Below are 20,993 nucleotides of genomic sequence, written 5' to 3'. Positions count from 1 at the left end.
GGGGTTTTGGGATGGATTTATGGGGTTTTGGGATGGATTTATGGGGTTTTAGGATGGATTTATGGGGTTTAGGATGGATTTATGGGGTGGTTTGGGTGATTTGTGGGGTTTTGGGAGAGCGTTTCCCTCTCCATCGCCGCCCAATGTGACCTTTGGTGAGATCGTCACCCCCTTCAACATCGACAGGTGGGGTTTGGGGGTGTTTATAGGGGATTTATGGGGTTTTGGGATGGATTTATGGGGTTTTGAGTTGGATTTATGGGATTTAGGATGGATTTATGAGATTTTAGGGTGGATTTATGGGATTTTGGGGTGATTTATGGGGTTTTAGGATGGATTTATGGGGTGTTTGGGGTGATTTATGGGGTTTTGGGGTGGATTTATGGGGTGTTTGGGGTGATTTATGGGGTTTTGGGGTGGATTTATGGGGTGTTTGGGGTGATTTATGGGGTTTTGAGTTGGATTTATGGGATTTAGGATGGATTTATGAGATTTTAGGGTGGATTTATGGGGTTTTGGGATGGATTTATGGGGTTTTGGGATGGATTTATGGGGTGTTTGGGGTGATTTATGGGGTTTTAAGATGGATTTATGGGGTGTTTGGGGTGATTTATGGGGTTTTGGGGTGGATTTATGGGATTTTAGGGTGGATTTATGAGATTTTAGGGTGGATTTATGGGATTTTGGGATGGATTTATGAGGTTTTGGGATGGATTTATGGGGTTTTGGGGTGATTAATGGGGTTTTAGGATGGATTTATGGGGTGTTTGGGGTGATTTATGAGGTTTTAGGATGGATTTATGGGTTTTTGAGTTGGATTTATGGGATTTAGGATGGATTTATGGGGTTTTGGGATGGATTTATGGGGTGTTTGGGGTGATGTATGGGGTTTTAGGATGGGTTTATGGGGTGTTTTAGGATGGATTTATGGGGTTTTGGGATGGATTTATGAGATTTTAGGGTGGATTTATGGGATTTTGGGGTGATTTATGGGGTTTTAAGATGGATTTATGGGGTGTTTGGGGTGATTAATGGGGTTTTAGGATGGATTTATGGGGTGTTTGGGGTGATTTATGAGGTTTTAGGATGGATTTATGGGGTTTTGAGTTGGATTTATGGGATTTAGGATGGATTTATGGGGTTTTGGGATGGATTTGTGGGGTGTTTGGGGTGATTTATGGGGTTTTAGGATGGATTTATGAGATTTTAGGGTGGATTTATGGGATTTTGGGGTGATTTATGGGGTTTTGGGATGGATTTATGGGGTGTTTGGGGTGATTTATGAGGTTTTTGGATGGATTTATGGGGTTTTGGGATGGATTTATGGGGTTTTAGGATGGATTTATGGGATTTTGGGGTGATTTATGGGGTTTTGGGAGGGCTTTTCCTGCTCCATCGCCCCCAACGTGACCTTTGGTGAGATCTTCACCCCCTTCAACATCGATTGGGGTGACCTGGGGGGGTTTTGAGGGAATTTAGGGGGTGTTTGGAGCTGATCTGAGGGGTCTGGGGGCATTTGGGGGGGGGGCTTTAGGGCAGATCTGGGGAAATTTGGGGAGATTTGGGCCAGATTTGGGGGAGATTTGGGGGAAATTCGGGGACTTTGGGGCAGATCTGGGTGAATTTGGGATGAATTTAAGGAGTGGGGCAGATCTGGGTGAATTTAGTGGGATTTAAAGAACCTTTGGGGAGCTTTTGGGGGACATTTGGGTTATTTTAGGGCAGATTTGAGGCAGTTTGGGGACGATTTGAGAACCTTTAGGACGCTCTGGTGGGATTTGGGGTGATTTTGGGGTGATTGGAGCGATCTGGGGACGTTCTAAAGAATCCCCAAAATCCCCTGGGGACATCAGCGTTGTTTTGGGGCTGATCCCAAGAACACAAAACCATCCCCAAACCCCTTGGAAACCCCACAACTCCTTCTCAGGGCGACTCTGGTGGATTATGGGGTGAACCCTTGATTCCCAAAATCCCCTCAATTTCCCCCAAAAACCCCGCAGGCTGCAGGAGTTGGTGCGCAGGGGGAACAGTCAATACCCGGGGGCCAAATACATCATCAGGGACAACGGGGACAGGATCGACCTCCGCTTCCACCCCAAACCCAGCGACCTCCACCTGCAGATCGGCTACAAGGTCAGCACCCCAAAAAACCCCCCAAAATCAGGGGAGGACCTCAAAAAAATCCCAAAATCAGCACCTCAAAAAATCCCCCAAAATTAGAGGAGGACCCCAAAAAAAAACCCAAAGTCAGCACCTCAAAAAACCCCCCAAAATCAGGGGAGGACCTCAAAAAAATCCCAAAATCAGCACCCCAAAAACCCCCCCCAAAATTAGAGGAGGACCTCAAAAAAATCCCAAAATCAGCACCTCAAAAAAACCCCCAAAATTAGAGGAGGACCTCAAAAAAATCCCAAAATCAGCACCTCAAAAAACCCCCCAAAATCAGGGGAGGACCTCAAAAAAATCCCAAAATCAGCACCTCAAAAAATCCCCCAAAATCAGGGGAGGACCCCAAAAAACCCCAAAATCAGCACCCCAAAAAAACCCCCAAGATCAGGGGAGGACCTCAAAAAAAATCCCAAAATCAGCACCTCAAAAAATCCCCCAAAATCAGGGGAGGACCTCAAAAAAATCCCAAAATCAGCACCTCAAAAAATCCCCCAAAATCAGGGGAGGACCTCAAAAAAATCCCAAAGTCAGCACCTCAAAAAATCCCCCAAAATCAGGGGAGGACCCCAAAAAACCCCAAAAGTCAGCACCCCAAAAAACCCCCAAAATCAGGGGAGGACCCCAAAAACCCCAAAATCAGCACCCCAAAAAAACCCCTAAAAGTCAGGGGAGGACCTCAAAAAAACCCCAAAAGTCAGCACCCCAAAAAACCCCAGGGGAGGGAGTCCAAAAACTCAGGGATGCCAAAAACCAGCAGGGGACCCCAAAACTGTGGGGTAGAGTGTTGGTTTTGGGGTTTGGAGCTGTGGATTTGGGGTTCAGTCCCTGATTTTGGGGTTCAGAGCTCTGGATTTGGGGTTCAGTCCCTGATTTTGGGGTTCAGAGCTCTGGATTTGGGGTTCAATCCCTGAATTTGGGGTTTGGAGCTGTGGATTTGGGGTTCAGAGCTCTGGATTTGGGGTTCAGTCCCTGATTTTGGGGTTCGGAGCTCTGGATTTGGGGTTCAATCATTGATTTTGGGGTTCAATCCCTGATTTTGGGGTTTAGAGCTCTGGATTTGGGGTTCAGAGCTCTGGATTTGGGGTTCAATCATTGATTTTGGGGTTGAATCCCTGATTTTGGGGTTCGGAGCTCTGGATTTGGGGTTCAGAGCTCTGGATTTGGGGTTCAATCCCTGATTTTGAGGTTCAGAGCTGTGGATTTGGGGTTCAGTCATTGATTTTGGGGTTCAATCCCTGATTTTGGGGTTCGGAGCTCTGGATTTGGGGTTCAGAGCTCTGGATTTGGGGTTCAGTCCCTGATTTTGGGGTTCAGAGCTCTGGATTTGGGGTACAATCGTTGGTTTTGGGGTTCAGAGCTCTGGATTTGGGGTTCAATCCCTGATTTTGGGGTTCAGAGCTCTGGATTTGGGGTTTAATTGCTGATTTTTGGGGTTCAGAGCTCTGGATTTTGGGGTTTAATTGCTAATTTTGGGGTTCAGAGCTCTGGATTTGGGGTTCAATCCCTGATTTTTGGGTTCAGTCCCTGATTTTGGGGTTCAGAGCTCTGGATTTGGGGTTCAGTCCCTGATTTTGGGGTTCAGAGCTGTGGATTTGGGGTACAATCGTTGGTTTTGGGGTTCAGAGCTCTGGATTTGGGATTTAATTGCTGATTTTCGGGTTCAGAGCTCTGGATTTGGGGTTCAATCCCTGATTTTGGGGGTTGGAGCTGTGGATTTGGGGTTCAGAGCTCTGGATTTGGGGTTTAATTGCTGATTTTGGGGTTCAGAGCTCTGGATTTGGGGTTCAATCCCTGATTTTGGGGTTCAATCGTTGGTTTTGGGGTTCAGAGCTCTGGATTTGGGGTTCAATCCCTCGTTTTTTTTCCCCTTGACCCCCCCCATTTTTTGAGGAAATCTTTCATTTTTTGGGAAAACCCCCTCCGTTTTTGGGGTGTCCCTCATTTTTGGGGTGTTTCTCATTTTTGGGGTGTCCCTCATTTTTGGGGTGTCCCTCATTTTTGGGGGGTTTTGGGGACAGGTGGAGCGTCACATGTGCGACGGGGACATCGTCATCTTCAACCGGCAGCCGACCCTACACAAGATGTCCATGATGGGCCACAGGGTCAGGATCCTGCCCTGGTCCACCTTCCGTCTGAACCTGAGGTAAAACACCCCAAAATTACCCCAAAATTACCCCAAAATCATCCCAAATCCTGCCCTGGTCCACCTTCTGTCTGAACCTGAGGTAAAACACCCCAAAAACCACCCTAAAAACCCCCAAATTACCCCAAAATCATCCCAAATCCTGCCCTGCTCCACCTTCCGTCTGAACCTGAGGTAAAACACCCCAAAAACCCCCAAATTACCCCAAAATCACCCCAAATCCTGCCCTGCTCCACCTTCCGTCTGAACCTGAGGTAAAACACCCCAAAAACCACTCCAAAAACCCCCAAATTACCCCAAAATCACCCCAAATCCTGCCCTGATCCACCTTCCGTCTGAACCTGAGGTAAAACACCCCAAAAACCACCCTAAAACCCCCAAATTACCCCAAAATTATCCCAAATCCTGCCCTGCTCCACCTTCCGCCTGAACCTGAGGTAAAACACCCCAAAAACCACTCCAAAAACCCCAAAACCACCCCAAAACGACTTTGATGGGGATGAGATGAACCCTGCCCCGAGTCACCCCAATGACCCCAATGACCCCATGGCCCCCATGTCCCAGTGACCCCAGTGACCCCAGTGACCCCAATGACCCCATGGCCCCCATGTCCCAATGACCCCAATGCCCCAGTGACCCCAATGTCCCCGTGGCCCAATGACCCCAATGTCCCCAACATCCCCAATGTCCCACTGACCCCAGTGACCCCAATGTCCCCAACGTCCCCGATGTCCCCAACGTCCCCGATGACCCCAATGTCCCTGATGACCCCGATGTCCCCGTCCCCAACATCCCCAACGCCCCTGATGTCCCCAACATCTCCAATGACCCCACTGACCCCCTGATGTCCCTTATCCTACATCCCTGATGTCCTCAACGTCCCCAATGTCCTCAACATCCCTGATGTCCCCAATGACCCCAATGTCCCCAACATCCCCGCTGTCCCCGCTGTCCCCACAGCGTCACCAGGCCCTACAACGCCCATTTCGACGGCGATGAGATGAACCTGCACCTGCCCTTGTCCCATGGCCCCAATGTCCCTTATCCCGATGTCCCCGACGTCCCCAATGTCCTCGATGTCCTCAACGCTCCCATGTCCCACATCCCTGATGTCCTCAATGTCCTCGATATCTCTGATGTCCCCGATGACCCCAACGTCCCCGATGACCCCAACGTCCCCGATGACCCCAATGTCCCCAACGACCCCAATGTCCCCAACATCCCCGATGTCCCCAACATCTCCAATGACCCCAATGACCCCCTGATGTCCCTTATCCTACATCCCTGATGTCCTCAACGTCCCCAATGTCCTCAACGTCCCTGATGTCGCCGATGGCCCCGATGTCCCCAATGACCCCAACATCCCCGATGTCCCCAATGACCCCAACATCCCCAATGTCCCCAACGTCCCTGATGTCCCCGATGTCCCCGCTGTCCCCGCAGCGTCACCAGGCCCTACAACGCCCATTTCGACGGCGATGAGATGAACCTGCACCTGCCCTTGTCCCATGGCCCCAATGTCCCTTATCCCGATGTCCCCGACGTCCCCAATGTCCCCAACAGCCCCGATGTCCCCGTGTCCCCAATGTCCTCGATGTCCTCAACGCTCCCATGTCCCACATCCCTGATGTCCTCAATGTCCTCGATATCTCTGATGTCCCCATGACCCCAACGTCCCTGATGACCCCAACGTCCCTGATGACCCCAACGTCCCCAACGACCCCAATGTCCCCAACGACCCCAATGTCCCCAACGACCCCGATGTCCCCAACGTCCCCAATGTCCCCAACGTCCCCGATGACCCCAATGTCCCCAACGACCCCAATGTCCCCAACGACCCCAATGTCCCCAACATCCCCGATGTCCCCAACGTCCCCGATGACCCCAACATCTCCAATGACCCCACTGACCCCCTGATGTCCCTTATCCTACATCCCTGATGTCCTCAACGTCCCCAATGTCCTCAACGTCCCTGATGTCGCCGATGACCCCAATGTCCCCAACGTCCCTGATGTCCCCAATGACCCCACCGTCCCCGCCGTCCCCGCTGTCCCCGCTGTCCCCGCAGCGTCACCACGCCCTACAACGCCCATTTCGACGGCGATGAGATGAACCTGCACCTGCCCTTGTCCCGTGGCCCCAATGTCCCTTATCCCGATGTCCCCGACGTCCCCAATGTCCCCAACAGCCCCGATGTCCCCGTGTCCCCAATGTCCTCGATGTCCTCAACGCTCCCATGTCCCACATCCCTGATGTCCTCAATGTCCTCGATATCTCTGATGTCCCCATGATCCCAACGTCCCTGATGACCCCAACGTCCCTGATGACCCCAACGTCCCTGATGACCCCGATGTCCCCAATGTCCCCAACGTCCCCGATGACCCCAATGTCCCTGATGACCCCGATGTCCTCGTCCCCAACATCCCCAACGCCCCTGATGTCCCCAACGTCTCCAATGACCCCAGTGACCCCCTGATGTCCCTTATCCTACATCCCTGATGTCCTCAACGTCCCCAATGTCCTCAACGTCCCTGATGTCGCCGATGACCCCAACATCCCCGATGTCCCCGATGTCCCCAATGTCCCCGCTGACCCCGATGTCCCCGCTGTCCCCGCAGCGTCACCACGCCCTACAACGCCCATTTCGACGGCGATGAGATGAACCTGCACCTGCCCTTGTCCCGTGGCCCCAATGTCCCTTATCCCGATGTCCCCGACGTCCCCAATGTCCCCAACAGCCCCGATGTCCCCGTGTCCCCAATGTCCTCGATGTCCTCAACGCTCCCATGTCCCACATCCCTGATGTCCTCAATGTCCTCGATATCTCTGATGTCCCCGATGACCCCAACGTCCCCGATGACCCCAACGTCCCCGATGACCCCAACGTCCCTGATGACCCCAACGTCCCCAACGACCCCAATGTCCCCAACATCCCCGATGTCCCCAACGTCCCCGATGACCCCAACATCTCCAATGACCCCACTGACCCCCTGATGTCCCTTATCCTACATCCCTGATGTCCTCAACGTCCCCAATGTCCTCAACGTCCCTGATGTCGCCGATGACCCCAATGTCCCCAATGACCCCAACATCCCCGATGTCCCCAATGTCCCCAACATCCCTGATGTCCCCAATGACCCCACCGTCCCCACCGTCCCCGCTGACCCCTCTGTCCCCGCAGTGTCACCAGGCCCTACAACGCCCATTTCGACGGCGATGAGATGAACCTGCACCTGCCCTTGTCCCATGGCCCCAATGTCCCTTATCCCGATGTCCCCGACGTCCCCAATGTCCCCAACAGCCCCGATGTCCCCGTGTCCCCAATGTCCTCGATGTCCTCAACGCTCCCATGTCCCACATCCCTGATGTCCTCAATGTCCTCGATATCTCTGATGTCCCTGATGACCCCAATGTCCCCAACGACCCCAATGTCCCCAACGTCCCTGATGACCCCAACGTCCCTGATGACCCCAACATCTCCAATGACCCCAATGACCCCCTGATGTCCCTTATCCTACATCCCTGATGTCCTCAACGTCCCCAATGTCCTCAACATCCCTGATGTCGCCGATGGCCCCAATGTCCCCAATGACCCCAACATCCCCGATGTCCCCAATGTCCCCAACATCCCCGACGTCCCCAATGACCCCAACATCCCCAACATCCCCAATGTCCCCAACGTCCCTGATGTCCCCGCTGTCCCCGCAGCGTCACCACGCCCTACAACGCCGATTTCGACGGCGATGAGATGAACCTGCACCTGCCGCAGTCGCTGGAGACGCGGGCGGAGATCCAGGAGCTCGCCATGGTGCCCCGCATGATCGTCACCCCCCAGAGCAACCGGCCCGTCATGGGCATCGTGCAGGACACGCTGACAGCCGTGCGCAAGTTCACCAAGAGGGACGTCTTCCTCGAGAGGGTCGGTTTTGGGGTCGTTTTGGGGCTTTTTTGGGCAGTTTAGGGTGATTTAGGGTGATTTGGGGTTGGTTTGAGGTGGTTTTGGGTGAATTTGAGAGGTTTAGGACAGGTGTTTGTGGAGTTTAGTTCAGGACGCATTCGCAAGTTCATCAAGAGGGGCGTCTTCCTGGAGAGGGTCGGTTTTGGGGTCGTTTTGGGGATTTTGGGGTCATTTTGGGGCTTTTTAGGGTGACTTAGGGTGGTTTGGTGTTGGTTTGAGGTGGTTTTGGGGTTGGTTTGGGATTTCAGGGGGTTTAGGACAGGTGTTTGTGGGGTTTAGTTCAGGACGCATTCGCAAGTTCACCCAGAGGGACGTCTTCCTGGAGAGGGGGGGTTTTTGGGGTAATTTTGGAGCTTTTAGGGTTGGTTTGAGGCGATTTGAGGTGTTTTGGAGTGATTTAGGGTGGTTTTGGGGTGGTTTGGGGTTGGTTTGAGGTGATTTAGGGTGGGTTTGGGGGGGATTTGAGGGGGATTTAGTGCAGGTGTTTGTGGGGTTTAGTTCAGGACACGCTGACGGCCGTGCGCAAGTTCACCAAGAGGGGCGTCTTCCTGGAGAGGGTCGGTTTTGGGGTCGTTTTGGGGCTTTTTTGGGCAGTTTAGGGTGATTTAGGATGGTTTGGGGTTGGTTTGAGGTGGTTTTGGGTGAAGTTGAGAGGTTTAGGACAGGTGTTTGTGGAGTTTAGTTCAGGACGCATTCGCAAGTTCATCAAGAGGGGCGTCTTCCTGGAGAGGGTCGGTTTTGGGGTCGTTTTGGGGATTTTGGGGTCATTTGGGGGCTTTTTAGGGTGACTTAGGGTGGTTTGGGGTTGGTTTGAGGTGGTTTTGGGGTTGGTTTGGGATTTCAGGGGGTTTAGGACAGGTGTTTGTGGGGTTTAGTTCAGGACGCATTCGCAAGTTCACCAAGAGGGACGTCTTCCTGGAGAGGGTCGGTTTTGGGGTAATTTTGGAGCTTTTAGGGTTGGTTTGAGGTGATTTGAGGGGTTTTGGAGTGATTTAGGGTGGTTTTGGGGTGGTTTGGGGTTGGTTTGAGGTGATTTAGGGTGGGTTTGGGGGGGATTTGAGGGGGATTTAGTGCAGGTGTTTGTGGGGTTTAGTTCAGGACACGCTGACGGCCGTGCGCAAGTTCACCAAGAGGGACGTCTTCCTCGAGAGGGTCGGTTTTGGGGTCGTTTTGGGGCTTTTTTGGGCAGTTTAGGGTGATTTAGGGTGATTTGGGGTTGGTTTGAGGTGGTTTTGGGTGAATTTGAGAGGTTTAGGACAGGTGTTTGTGGAGTTTAGTTCAGGACGCATTCGCAAGTTCACCCAGAGGGACGTCTTCCTGGAGAGGGTCAGTTTTGGGGTCATTTTGGGGATTTTGGGGTCATTTTGGGGCTTTTTAGGGTGACTTAGGGTGGTTTGGGGTTGGTTTGAGGTGGTTTTGGGGTTGGTTTGGGATTTCAGGGGGTTTAGGACAGGTGTTTGTGGGGTTTAGTTCAGGACGCATTCGCAAGTTCACCCAGAGGGACGTCTTCCTCGAGAGGGTCGGTTTTGGGGTAATTTTGGAGCTTTTAGGGTTGGTTTGAGGCGATTTGAGGTGTTTTGGAGTGATTTAGGGTGGTTTTGGGGTGGTTTGGGGTTGGTTTGAGGTGATTTAGGGTGGGTTTGGGGGGGATTTGAGGGGGATTTAGTGCAGGTGTTTGTGGGGTTTAGTTCAGGACACACTGACGGCCGTGCGGAAGTTCACCAAGAGGGGCGTCTTCCTGGAGAGGGTCGGTTTTGGGGTCGTTTTGGGGCTTTTTTGGGCAGTTTAGGGTGATTTAGGGTGATTTGGGGTTGGTTTGAGGTGGTTTTGGGTGAATTTGAGAGGTTTAGGACAGGTGTTTGTGGAGTTTAGTTCAGGACGCATTCGCAAGTTCACCAAGAGGGACGTCTTCCTGGAGAGGGTCGGATTTGGGGTAATTTTGGAGCTTTTAGGGTTGGTTTGAGGTGATTTGAGGGGTTTTGGAGTGATTTAGGGTGGTTTTGGGGTGGTTTGGGGTTGGTTTGAGGTGATTTAGGGTGGGTTTGGGGGGGATTTGAGGGGGATTTAGGACAGGTGTTTGTGGGGTTTAGTTCAGGACACGCTGACGGCCGTGCGCAAGTTCACCAAGAGGGGCGTCTTCCTGGAGAGGGTCGGTTTTGGGGTCGTTTTGGGGCTTTTTTGGGCAGTTTAGGGTGATTTAGGATGGTTTGGGGTTGGTTTGAGGTGGTTTTGGGTGAATTTGAGAGGTTTAGGACAGGTGTTTGTGGAGTTTAGTTCAGGACGCATTCGCAAGTTCACCAAGAGGGACGTCTTCCTCGAGAGGGTCGGTTTTGGGGTCGTTTTGGGGATTTTGGGGTCATTTTGGGGCTTTTTAGGGTGACTTAGGGTGGTTTGGTGTTGGTTTGAGGTGGTTTTGGGGTTGGTTTGGGATTTCAGGGGGTTTAGGACAGGTGTTTGTGGAGTTTAGTTCAGGACGCATTCGCAAGTTCACCCAGAGGGACGTCTTCCTGGAGAGGGGGGGTTTTTGGGGTAATTTTGGAGCTTTTAGGGTTGGTTTGAGGTGATTTGAGGGGTTTTGGAGTGATTTAGGGTGGTTTTGGGGTGGTTTGGGGTTTGGTTTGAATTGGTTTGGGGTGTCTTGAGGTGGTTTTGGGGTGGTTTTGGGGTGGTTCTGGGGTGTCCCTCAGGGCGAGGTGATGAACCTGCTGATGTTCCTGTCCATGTGGGACAGGAAGGTGCCCTGAGACTCCATCCTGGAAGGGATTTTGGGGCATTTTTGGGCCTTTTTAGGATATTTTGTGGTATTTATGGGTTCTTCTTGATTGATGACACTTTTGGGGTGTCTTGAGGTGGTTTTGGGGTGTCTTGAGGTGGTTTTGGGGTGGTTTTGGGGTGTTTTGGGGTGGTTCTGGGGTGTCCCTCAGGGCGAGGTGATGCCCTGCTGATGTTCCTGTCCATGTGGGACAGGAAGGTGCCCCGAGACTCCATCCTGGAAGGGATTTTGGGGCATTTTTGGGCATTTTTAGGATATTTTGTGGTATTTATGGGTTCTTCTGGATTAATGACACTTTTGGGGTGGTTCTGAGGTGTCTTTGTGGTGTCCTTCAGGGTGAGGTGATGAACCTGCTGATGTTCCTGTCCATGTGGGATGGGAAGGTGCCCCGAGACTCCATCCTGGAAGGGATTTTGGGGCATTTTTGGGCATTTTTAGGATATTTTCGGGTATTTATGGGTTCTTCTGGATTGATGACACTTTTGGGGTGGTTCTGAGGTGTCTTTGTGGTGTCCTTCAGGGTGAGGTGATGAACCTGCTGATGTTCCTGTCCACATGGGATGGGAAGGTGCCCCGAGACTCCATCCTGGAAGGGATTTTGGGGCATTTTTGGGCCTTTTTAGGATATTTTGGGGTATTTATGGGTTCTTCTTGATTGATGACACTTTTGGGGTGCTTTTGGGGTGTCCCTCAGGGCGAGGTGATGAACCTGCTGATGTTCCTGTCCACGTGGGACGGGAAGGTGCCCCAACCGGCCATCCTGAAGCCGCGCCCGCTCTGGACAGGGAAGCAAATCTTCTCCCTCATCATCCCGGGCCACATCAACTGCATCCGCACCCACAGCACCCACCCCGACGACGAGGACAGCGGCCCCTACAAACACATCTCCCCCGGGGACACCAAGGTGAGCACCTGGCGAGCCTCTGGAAGGAGGTTTGAGGAGGTCTAGGGGGGCTTGGTGGGGTGCAGAGATGGTTTGAGGGGGTTTTGGTGGCACCTGAGGGGGCTTTGGTGGGATTTGAGGAGGTCTAGGGGGGTTTGGTGGGGTGCAGAGATGGTTTGAGGGGGCTTTGATGGGATTTGAGGAGGTCTAGGGGGGTTTGGTGGGGTGTAAAGGTGGTTTGAGGGGGTTTTGGGGTGGTTTGGGGTGATCTGAGGGGGTTTTGGTGGGACTTGAGGGTGTTCTGGAGGGGCTTGGGGTGATCTCAGGGGGCTTTGGTGGGGTTTGGGGTGGTCTGAGAGGACTTTGATGGGACTTGAGGGTGTTCTGGAGGGGCTTGGGGTGATCTGAGGGGGCTTTGGTGGGGTTTGAGGAGGTCTAGAGGGGCTTGGTGGGGTGCAGAGATGGTTTGAGGGGTCTTTGGTGGGGTTTGAGGAGGTCTAGAGGGGCTTGGTGGGGTGCAGAGATGGTTTGAGGGGGCTTTGGTGGCACCTGAGGGGGCTTTGGTGGGATTTGAGGAGGTCTAGGGGGGCTTGGTGGGGTGCAGAGATGGTTTGAGGGGGCTTTGGTGGGACTTGAGGGTGTTCTGGAGGGGTTTGGGGTGCTCTGAGAGGACTTTGGTGGGGTTTGGGATGGTCTGAGAAGACTTTGCTGGTGTTTGGGGTGGTCTGAGAGGACTTTGGTGGGACCTGAGGGTGATTTGGGGTGCTCTGAGAAGACTTTGGTGGTGTTTTGGGTGCTCTGAGAAGACTTTGGTGTTTTGGGTGCTCTGAGAAGACTTTGCTGGTGTATGGGGTGGTCTGAGGGGACTTTGGTGGGGTTTGGGGTGGTCTGAGTGGGCTTTAGTGGGACCTGAGGGTGGTCCAAGAGGACTTTGGTGGGACTTGAGGGTGATTTGGGGTGTTCTCACGGGGCTTTGGTGGGACTTGAGGGGACTTTGATGGAGCTTGAGGGTGATTTGGGGTGGTCTCAAAGGACTTTGCTGGTGTTTTGGGTGCTCTGAGAGGACTTTGGTGGGACCTGAGGGTGATTTGGGGTGCTCTGAGAAGACTTTGGTGTTTTGGGTGCTCTGAGAAGACTTTGGTGGGCCTTCCTCTGCTTGAGGAGAACTTCGTAGACTTCAGGGTGGTTTTGAGATGCTCCAGGAGGGTGGAAATGTTGAACTTCTCTCATCTCTTGACCTCCTGATGACCCCTCTTGGTTCGAATGTCCCACCCCACCACCAGGTGATCGTGGAGAACGGGGAGCTCATCATGGGCATCTTGTGCAAGAAGTCCTTGGGGACGTCGGCCGGTTCCTTGGTGCACATCTCCTACCTGGAGATGGGCCACGACACCACGCGCCTCTTCTACAGCAACATCCAGACCGTCATCAACAACTGGCTGCTCATCGAGGGTCAGCAGGGTCCTACCGAGGGGTCACGGTGGGGTTGGCACCTCGAGGGGGTCATGGTGGGGTTGGCACCTCAAGGGTCAGGAAGGTCCTGCTTGAGGGGTCACGGTGGGGTTGGCACCTCAAAGGTCAGGAAGGTCCTGCTGAGGGGTCACGGTGGGGTTGGCACCTCAAGGTCATTCTTGAGATCTTGGTGGTCCTTGGACCCCTTTTTGGGGACTTCGGGGGATCTTCAGGTCCACAGAGGGTTGAGACCCCTCCTGGTGGCACCAAATGGGGGTTCAGGGACCTGGGGACCTTCTCAGGTCCCACCTTGGTGGGATTTGGGTGTCCCTGGTGGTCCTTGGACCCCTTTTTGGGGACTTGAGGGACCTGAGGAGGGTCCACAGAGGGTTGAGACCCCTCCTGGTGGCACCAAATGGGGGTTTGGTCACCTGGAGACCTTCTCAGGTCCCACCTTGGTGGAACTCAGGTGTCCCTGGTGGTCCTTGGACCCCTTTTTGGGGACTTTGGGGGATCTTCAGGAGGTCCACAGAGGGTTGAGACCCCTCCTGGTGGCACCAGATGGGGGTTCAGGGGACCTGGGGACCTTCTCAGGTCCCACCTTGGTGGGATTTGGGTGTCCCTGGTGGTCCTTGGACCCCTTTTTGGGGACTTGAGGGACCTGAGGAGGGTCCACAGAGGGTTGAGACCCCTCCTGGTGGCACCAAATGGGGGTTTGGTCACCTGGGGACCTTCTCAGGTCCCACCTTGGTGGAACTCAGGTGTCCCTGGTGGTCCTTGGACCCCTTTTTGGGGACTTTGGGGGATCTTCAGGAGGTCCACAGAGGGTTGAGACCCCTCCTGGTGGCACCAGATGGGGGTTCAGGGGACCTGGGGACCTTCTCAGGTCCCACCTTGGTGGAACTCAGGTGTCCCTGGTGGTCCTTGGACCTCGTTCTTGAGATCTTGGTGGTCCTTGGACCCCTTTTTGGGGACTTTGGGGGATCTTCAGGGGGTCCACAGAGGGTTGAGACCCCTCCTGGTGGCACCAGATGGGGGTTCAGGGACCTGGGGACCTTCTCAGGTCCCACCTTGGTGGGATTTGGGTGTCCCCTGGTGGTCTCCATGCGTGGCTGAGACCTCCCCTTGGTGACCTCATTGTCTCCATGTCCCCTCTTTTATCCTCCAGCGTGACCAGACCCCGACCCAGGCTTGGTTTTTTGGGGTGGGGTGGGAGGGCTCAGACGTGCCCTTGGAGATGACCTCAAGTTTTGGGGAACCCCCCTTGAACCCCAAACGTCCCCTCCAGGTCACACCATCGGCATCGGTGACTCCATCGCCGACGCCAAGACCTACCAGGACATCCAGAACACCATCAAGAAGGCCAAGCAGGACGTCATCGAGGTGGGACTTCTGGGGGGACCTCATGGGTGCTTCTGGGACACGCCCGGGTTGGGATTTTGGGGGATTTTTGGGGGGAATTCCTCAGGTTCTTGGAGGTTCTCTGGTGGGTCACCTCCATGGGGTGGTTTTTGGGGTGTCCCACCCATATTTTGGGATCTCTGGGTGGATTTTGGAGCATCTCCAGGATGTTCTGGGTGGGTCTGGAGCATCTCCAGGATGTTCTGGGTGGGTCTGGAGCATCTCCAGAACTTTCTGGGTGGACCTGGAGCGTCTCCAGAACTTCTTGGGTTCATCTGGAGCATCTCCAGAACTTCCTGGGTGGACCTGGAGCATCTCCAGAACTTTCTGGGTGGACCTGGAGCATCTCCAGAACTTTCTGGGTGGATCTGGAGCATCTCTAGAACTTCTGGGGAGGATCTGGAGCATCTCCAGAACTTCCTGGGTCCATCTGGAGCATCTCCAGAACTTTCTGGGTGGATTTGGGGTCTCCAGAACTTCTGGGGAGGATCTGGAGCATCTCCAGAATGTTCTCTGTGGATCTGGAGCATCTCCAGAACTTCCTGGGTCCATCTGGAGCATCTCCAGAACTTCCTGGGTGGACCTGGAGCATCTCCAGAACTTCCTGGATGGACCTGGAGCATCTCCAGAACTTTCTGGGTGGATTTGGGGTCTCCAGAACTTCTGGGGAGGATCTGGAGCATCTCCAGAACGTTCTGGGAGGATCTGGAGCATCTCCAGAGCCATCTCAACCCCTTCCCAGGTGCTCCCACCCCACCCCCAGTTCCATGAGGAGCTCCCAGGAATTTGGAGGAACCTTCAAGGAGTTTGGGGCTGTTCCTGGAGGATCTCAGGGGGGTTGGGCCGGTTCCTGTGGAGTTTGGTGGAGTCCTTTGGGATCTTCTTGAGGTTCTGAGGTGCTTTTGGACACCAGGAGGTCCAAGATCGACATCTCCTAGCTTTGAGGAGCTCCAGAAGATCTTGGGGAGCTCCATGTGGGGTTTGGGATGGTTCCTGTGGAGATTTTTTGGAGTTTTTGGGATGTTCTGGAGGTTCTGAGGTGGTTTTGGACACCAGGAGGTCCAAGACCGACATCTCCCAGGTTTGGGGAGCTCCACGTGGGGTTTGGGGTGGGTCCTGTGGCATTTTGTGGAGTTCTTTGGGATCTTCTGGAGCTTCTCACGTACTTTTGGACACCAGGAGCTCCAAGATCGACATCTCCTAGGTTTGAGGAGCTCCAGAGGGTTCCAAGAAGATCTCAGGAGGTTCCTGTGGAGTTTTTGGGATGTTGTTGAGGTTCTGAGGTGGTTTTGGACACCAGGAGGTCCAAGACCGACACCTCCCAGGTTTGAGGAGCTCCAGAAGATCTTGGGGAGCTCCATGTGGGGTTTGGGGCAGTTCCTGTGGAGTTTGGTGGAATTTTGTGGAGTTCTTTGGGATCTTGTTGAGGTTCTGAGGTGGTTTTGGACACCAGGAGGTCCAAGACCGACATCTCCCAGGTTTGAGGAGCTCCAGAAGATCTTGGGGAGCTCCATGTGGGGTTTGGGACGGTTCCTGTGGAATTTCATGGAGATTTTGGGGCTTTTCTGGAGCTCTTTGAGATCCTCTGAAGCTTCTCAGCTACTTTCGGACCCCAGGACTCTCCAAGACCATCTCCCAACAATCTCCTGGAGCTTTTTAGGAATTCCGAGGCCTTTGGGTGTTGGTGACCTTTTTTTGGGGTGGGGTTTTTTGACATCTCCAGGTCATCGAGAAGGCCCACAACAACGAGCTGGAGCCCACGCCGGGCAACACCCTCCGGCAGACCTTCGAGAACCAGGTCAACCGCATCCTCAACGACGCCCGCGACAAGACCGGCTCCTCCGCCCAGAAGTCCCTGTCCGAGTACAACAACTTCAAATCCATGGTGGTCTCAGGGGCCAAGGGCTCCAAGATCAACATCTCCCAGGTTTGAGGAGCTCCAGGAGATCTTGGGGAGGTCTCCATGTGGGGTTTGGGGTGGTTCTTGGAGGATCTCCAGGGGTTTGGGGCGGTTCCTGTGGAGTTTGGTGGAGTTTGGTGGAGGTTTTTGGGATCTTGTGGAGGTTCTGAGGTGGTTTTGGACACCAGGAGGTCCAAGATCGACATCTCCCAGGTTTGAGGAGCTCCAGAGGGTTCCAAGAAGATCTCAGGAGGTTCCTGTGGAGTTTTTTGGGATCTTGTTGAGGTTCTGAGGTGGTTTTGGGCATCAGGAGCTCCGAGATCGACATCTCCCAGGTTTGAGGAGCTCCAGGAGATCTTGGGGAGGTCTCCATGTGGGGTTTGGGGTGGTTCTTGGAGGATCTCCAGGGGTTTGGGGCGGTTCCTGTGGAGTTTGGTGGAGTTTGGTGGAGATTTTTGGGATCTTGTGGAGGTTCTGAGGTGGTTTTGGACACCAGGAGGTCCAAGATCAGCATCTCCCAGGTTTGAGGAGCTCAAGAGGGTTCCAAGAAGATCTCAGGAGGTTCCTGTGGAGTTTTGTGGAGATTTTTGGGATGTTCTTGAGGTTCTGAGGTGGTTTTGGACACCAGGAGGTCCAAGATCGACATCTCCCAGGTTTGAGGAGCTCCAGGAGATCTTGGGGAGCTCCATGTGGGGTTTGGGGAGGTTCTTGGAGGATCTCCAGGGGTTTGGGGCGGTTCTTGTGGAGTTTTTTGGGATGTTCTGGAGGTTCTGAGGTGGTTTTGGACTCCAGGAGGTCCAAGATCGACATCTCCTAGCTTTGAGGAGCTCCAGAAGATCTTGGGGAGCTCCATGTGGGGTTTGGGGAGGTTCTTGTGGAGATTTTTGGGATGTTCTTGAGGTTCTGAGGTGGTTTTGGGCATCAGGAGCTCCAAGATCGACATCTCCCAGGTTTGAGGAGCTTCAGGAGATCTTGGGGAGGTCTCCATGTGGGGTTTGGGGAGGTTCTTGGAGGATCTCCAGGGGTTTGGGGTGGTTCTTGTGGAGATTTTTGGGATGTTCTGGAGGTTCTGAGGTGGTTTTGGACTCCAGGAGGTCCAAGATCGACATCTCCTAGCTTTGAGGAGCTCCAGAAGATCTTGGGGAGCTCCATGTGGGGTTTGGGGAGGTTCTTGTGGAGATTTTTGGGATGTTCTTGAGGTTCTGAGGTGGTTTTGGGCATCAGGAGCTCCAAGATCGACATCTCCCAGGTTTGAGGAGCTCCAGGAGATCTTGGGGAGGTCTCCATGTGGGGTTTGGGGTGGTTCTTGGAGGATCTCCAGGGGTTTGGGGTGGTTCTTGTGGAGTTTTTTGGGATGTTCTGGAGGTTCTGAGGTGGTTTTGGGCATCAGGAGGTCCAAGACCGACATCTCCCAGGTTTGAGGTGTCCTGGGGGTTGTTGAGGGGATCCAGGAGGATCTCAGGGGGCTTTAAGAGGTTCCTGGAGTGACTTGATGGAGTTTGGGGGGGTTTCCCGTGGGGTTTTGGAGAACTTTCCCACCACTCCCAACCCCTCTGAGATATTTCATGGAGCCCTCAGGAATTTTGGGGTGTCCTGGTGCCACCTTGGAGATCCTCCCAAGACATTTTGGGTGGCTTTGGGTGGCTTTGGAGCATCTCCAGGGACATCTCAGCCCCATTCCCTGGATGGTTCCCACCACTCCAAACCCCTCTGAGATATTTTGTGGAGCCCTCAGGAATTTCATGGAACCCTCAGGAATTTTGGGGTGTCCTGGTGCCACCTTGGAGGTCCTCCCAAGATATTTTGGGTGGCTTTGGGTGGCTTTGGAGCATCTCCAGGGACATCTCAGCCCCATTCCCTGGATGGTTCCCACCACTCCAAACCCCCCTGAGATACCTCATGGAGCCCTCAGGAATTTCATGGAACCCTCAGGAATTTTGGGGTGTCCTGGTGCCACCTTGGAGGTCCTCCCAAGACATTTTGGGTGGCTTTGGGTGGCTTTGGAGCATCTCCAGGGACATCTCAGCCCCATTCCCTGGATGGTTCCCACCACTCCAAACCCCTCTGAGATATTTTGTGGAGCCCTCAGGAATTTCATGGAACCCTCAGGAATTTTGGGGTGTCCTGGTGCCACCTTGGAGGTCCTCCCAAGACATTTTGGGTGGCTTTGGGTGGCTTTGGAGCATCTCCAGGGACATCTCAGCCCCATTCCCTGGATGGTTCCCACCACTCCAAACCCCTCTGAGATATTTCATGGAACCCTCAGGAATTTTGGGGTGTCCTGGTGCCACCTTGGAGGTCCTCCCAAGACATTTTGGGTGGCTTTGGAGCATCTCCAGGGACATCTCAGCCCCATTCCCTGGATGGTTCCCACCACTCCAAACCCCCCTGAGATACCTCATGGAGCCCTCAGGAATTTCATGGAACCCTCAGGAATTTTGGGGTGTCCTGGTGCCACCTTGGAGGTCCTCCCAAGACATTTTGGGTGGCTTTGGGTGGCTTTGGAGCATCTCCAGGGACATCTCAGCCCCATTCCCTGGATGGTTTCCACCACTCCCAACCCCCCTGAGATATTTCATGGAACCCTCAGGAATTTTGGGGTGTCCTGGTGCCACCTTGGAGGTCCTCCCAAGACATTTTGGGTGGCTTTGGAGCATCTCCAGGGACATCTCAGCCCCATTCCCTGGATGGTTCCCACCACTCCCAACCCCCCTGAGATATCTCATGGAGCCCTCAGGAATTTCATGGAGCCCTCAGGAATTTTGGGGTGTCCTGGTGCCACCTTGGAGATCCCCCCAAGACATTTTGGGGTCTTCCAACAGACCTTCAAAACACTTGGCAGCATCTTGGGCTCTTCAAACATCTCAAGAACCTTTTTCCCCCTCCTTCCCTTGACGTTCCCCTTGGAACTCCTCAACCAACCCAAACTTCGGCGTTGTCCCATCACCTCCTTCACCTGGAGATATCCCACAACGTCCTCACCCGGTTGTCTTCTCCTCAGGTCATCGCCGTGGTGGGCCAGCAGAACGTGGAGGGCAAACGGATCCCGTTTGGCTTCAAGCACCGGACGCTTCCTCACTTCATCAAGGACGATTACGGCCCCGAGAGCCGCGGCTTCGTGGAGAACTCCTACCTGGCCGGTCTCACCCCCACCGAGTTCTTCTTCCACGCCATGGGTGGACGAGAAGGTCTCATCGACACGGCCGTGAAGACAGCCGAGACCGGTCAGTGTCCTCTTCAAGTCAAGGAGCTTTGGGAAGGTCCAAAAATGCCACCCCAAGGATCTGCAACGTTCCAAAATGTCACTGGGGGAGAGCTTGGGTGGCTCCGAAGGTTCCTCAGGTGTCTTCAGGAGATGAAAACCTTCCTCAGATGTCTCCTGGAGATATCAAATGCTCCCCAGATGTTTCCTGGGGACTCCTAAACCCTTCTCAGATGTTTCCTGGAGGCCCCAAACCCTCCTCAGATGCCTCCTGGAAGCCCCAAACCTTCCTCAGATGCCTCCTGGAGACCTTCAGGATCCCCAAACCCTCCCTAGATGCCTCTTGGAGGCCCCAAACCCTCCTCAGATGCCTCCTGGGGACCTCCAGGATCCCCAAACCCTCCCCAGATGCCTTTTGGAGACCCCAAGCCTCCTCAGATGTCTCCAGGAGCTCAAAACCCTCCTCGGATGTCTTCTGGAGACCCCAAGCCCTCCCCAGATGTCTCCAGGATCCACAAACCCTCCCCAGATGCCTCCTGGAAACCCCAAACTCTCCCCAGATGCCTCCTGGAGACCTTCAGGATCCCCAAACCCTCCCTAGATGCCTCTTGGAGGCCCCAAACCCTCCTCAGGTGCCTCCTGGAGACCCCAAACCCTCCTCAGATGCCTCCTGGAAACCCCAAACCCTCCCCAGATGTCTCCTGGGGGACCCCCACCCTCCCTAGATGCCTCCTGGAGACCTTCAGGATCCCCAAACCCTCCCTAGATGCCTCTTGGAGGCCCCAAACCCTCCTCAGATGCTTCCTGGGGACCTCCAGGGTCCCCAAACCCTCCCCAGATGCCTTTTGGAGACCCCAAGCCTCCTCAGATGTCTCCAGGAGCTCAAAACCCTCCTCGGATGTCTTCTGGAGACCCCAAGCCCTCCCCAGATGTCTCCAGGATCCCCAAACCCTCCCCAGATGTCTCCAGCATCCACAAACCCTCCCCAGATGCCTCCTGGAAACCCCAAACTCTCCCCAGATGCCTCCTGGAGACCTTCAGGATCCCCAAACCCTCCTCAGGTGCCTCTTGGAGGCCCCAAACCCTCCTCAGGTGCCTCCTGGAGACCCCAA

General features: G+C 54.0%; 1 protein-coding gene across 3 annotated transcripts in view; it reads left to right on the top strand.

The window, feature by feature from the left end:
- Positions 1–20,993, top strand: part of POLR2A (RNA polymerase II subunit A) — a 71,876-nt gene that overhangs the window by 22,128 nt on the left and 28,755 nt on the right. For 2 of the 3 annotated variants that reach the window (XM_082300490.1, XM_082300491.1), the window contains 8 exons: positions 2,001–2,133; positions 4,188–4,312; positions 8,021–8,231; positions 11,738–11,947; positions 13,210–13,378; positions 14,667–14,761; positions 16,503–16,706; positions 19,681–19,903. In XM_082300490.1, coding sequence (XP_082156616.1) covers positions 2,001–2,133; positions 4,188–4,312; positions 8,021–8,231; positions 11,738–11,947; positions 13,210–13,378; positions 14,667–14,761; positions 16,503–16,706; positions 19,681–19,903 — 1,370 coding nt within the window. Of the gene's footprint in view, positions 1–2,000; positions 2,134–4,187; positions 4,313–8,020; positions 8,232–10,957; positions 11,006–11,737; positions 11,948–13,209; positions 13,379–14,666; positions 14,762–16,502; positions 16,707–19,680; positions 19,904–20,993 lie in introns of all 3 variants that reach the window. The other variant, XM_082300492.1, reaches the window with a different exon arrangement.

The sequence above is a fragment of the Coloeus monedula genome (genome assembly GCF_965178545.1).
Source record: "Coloeus monedula genome assembly, chromosome: 40".
In the NCBI taxonomy this organism is placed as follows: Eukaryota; Metazoa; Chordata; class Aves; order Passeriformes; family Corvidae; genus Coloeus; species Coloeus monedula.
Note: the sequence above shows the minus strand (reverse complement) of the source record. Positions and strands in the feature narration are given on the sequence as shown.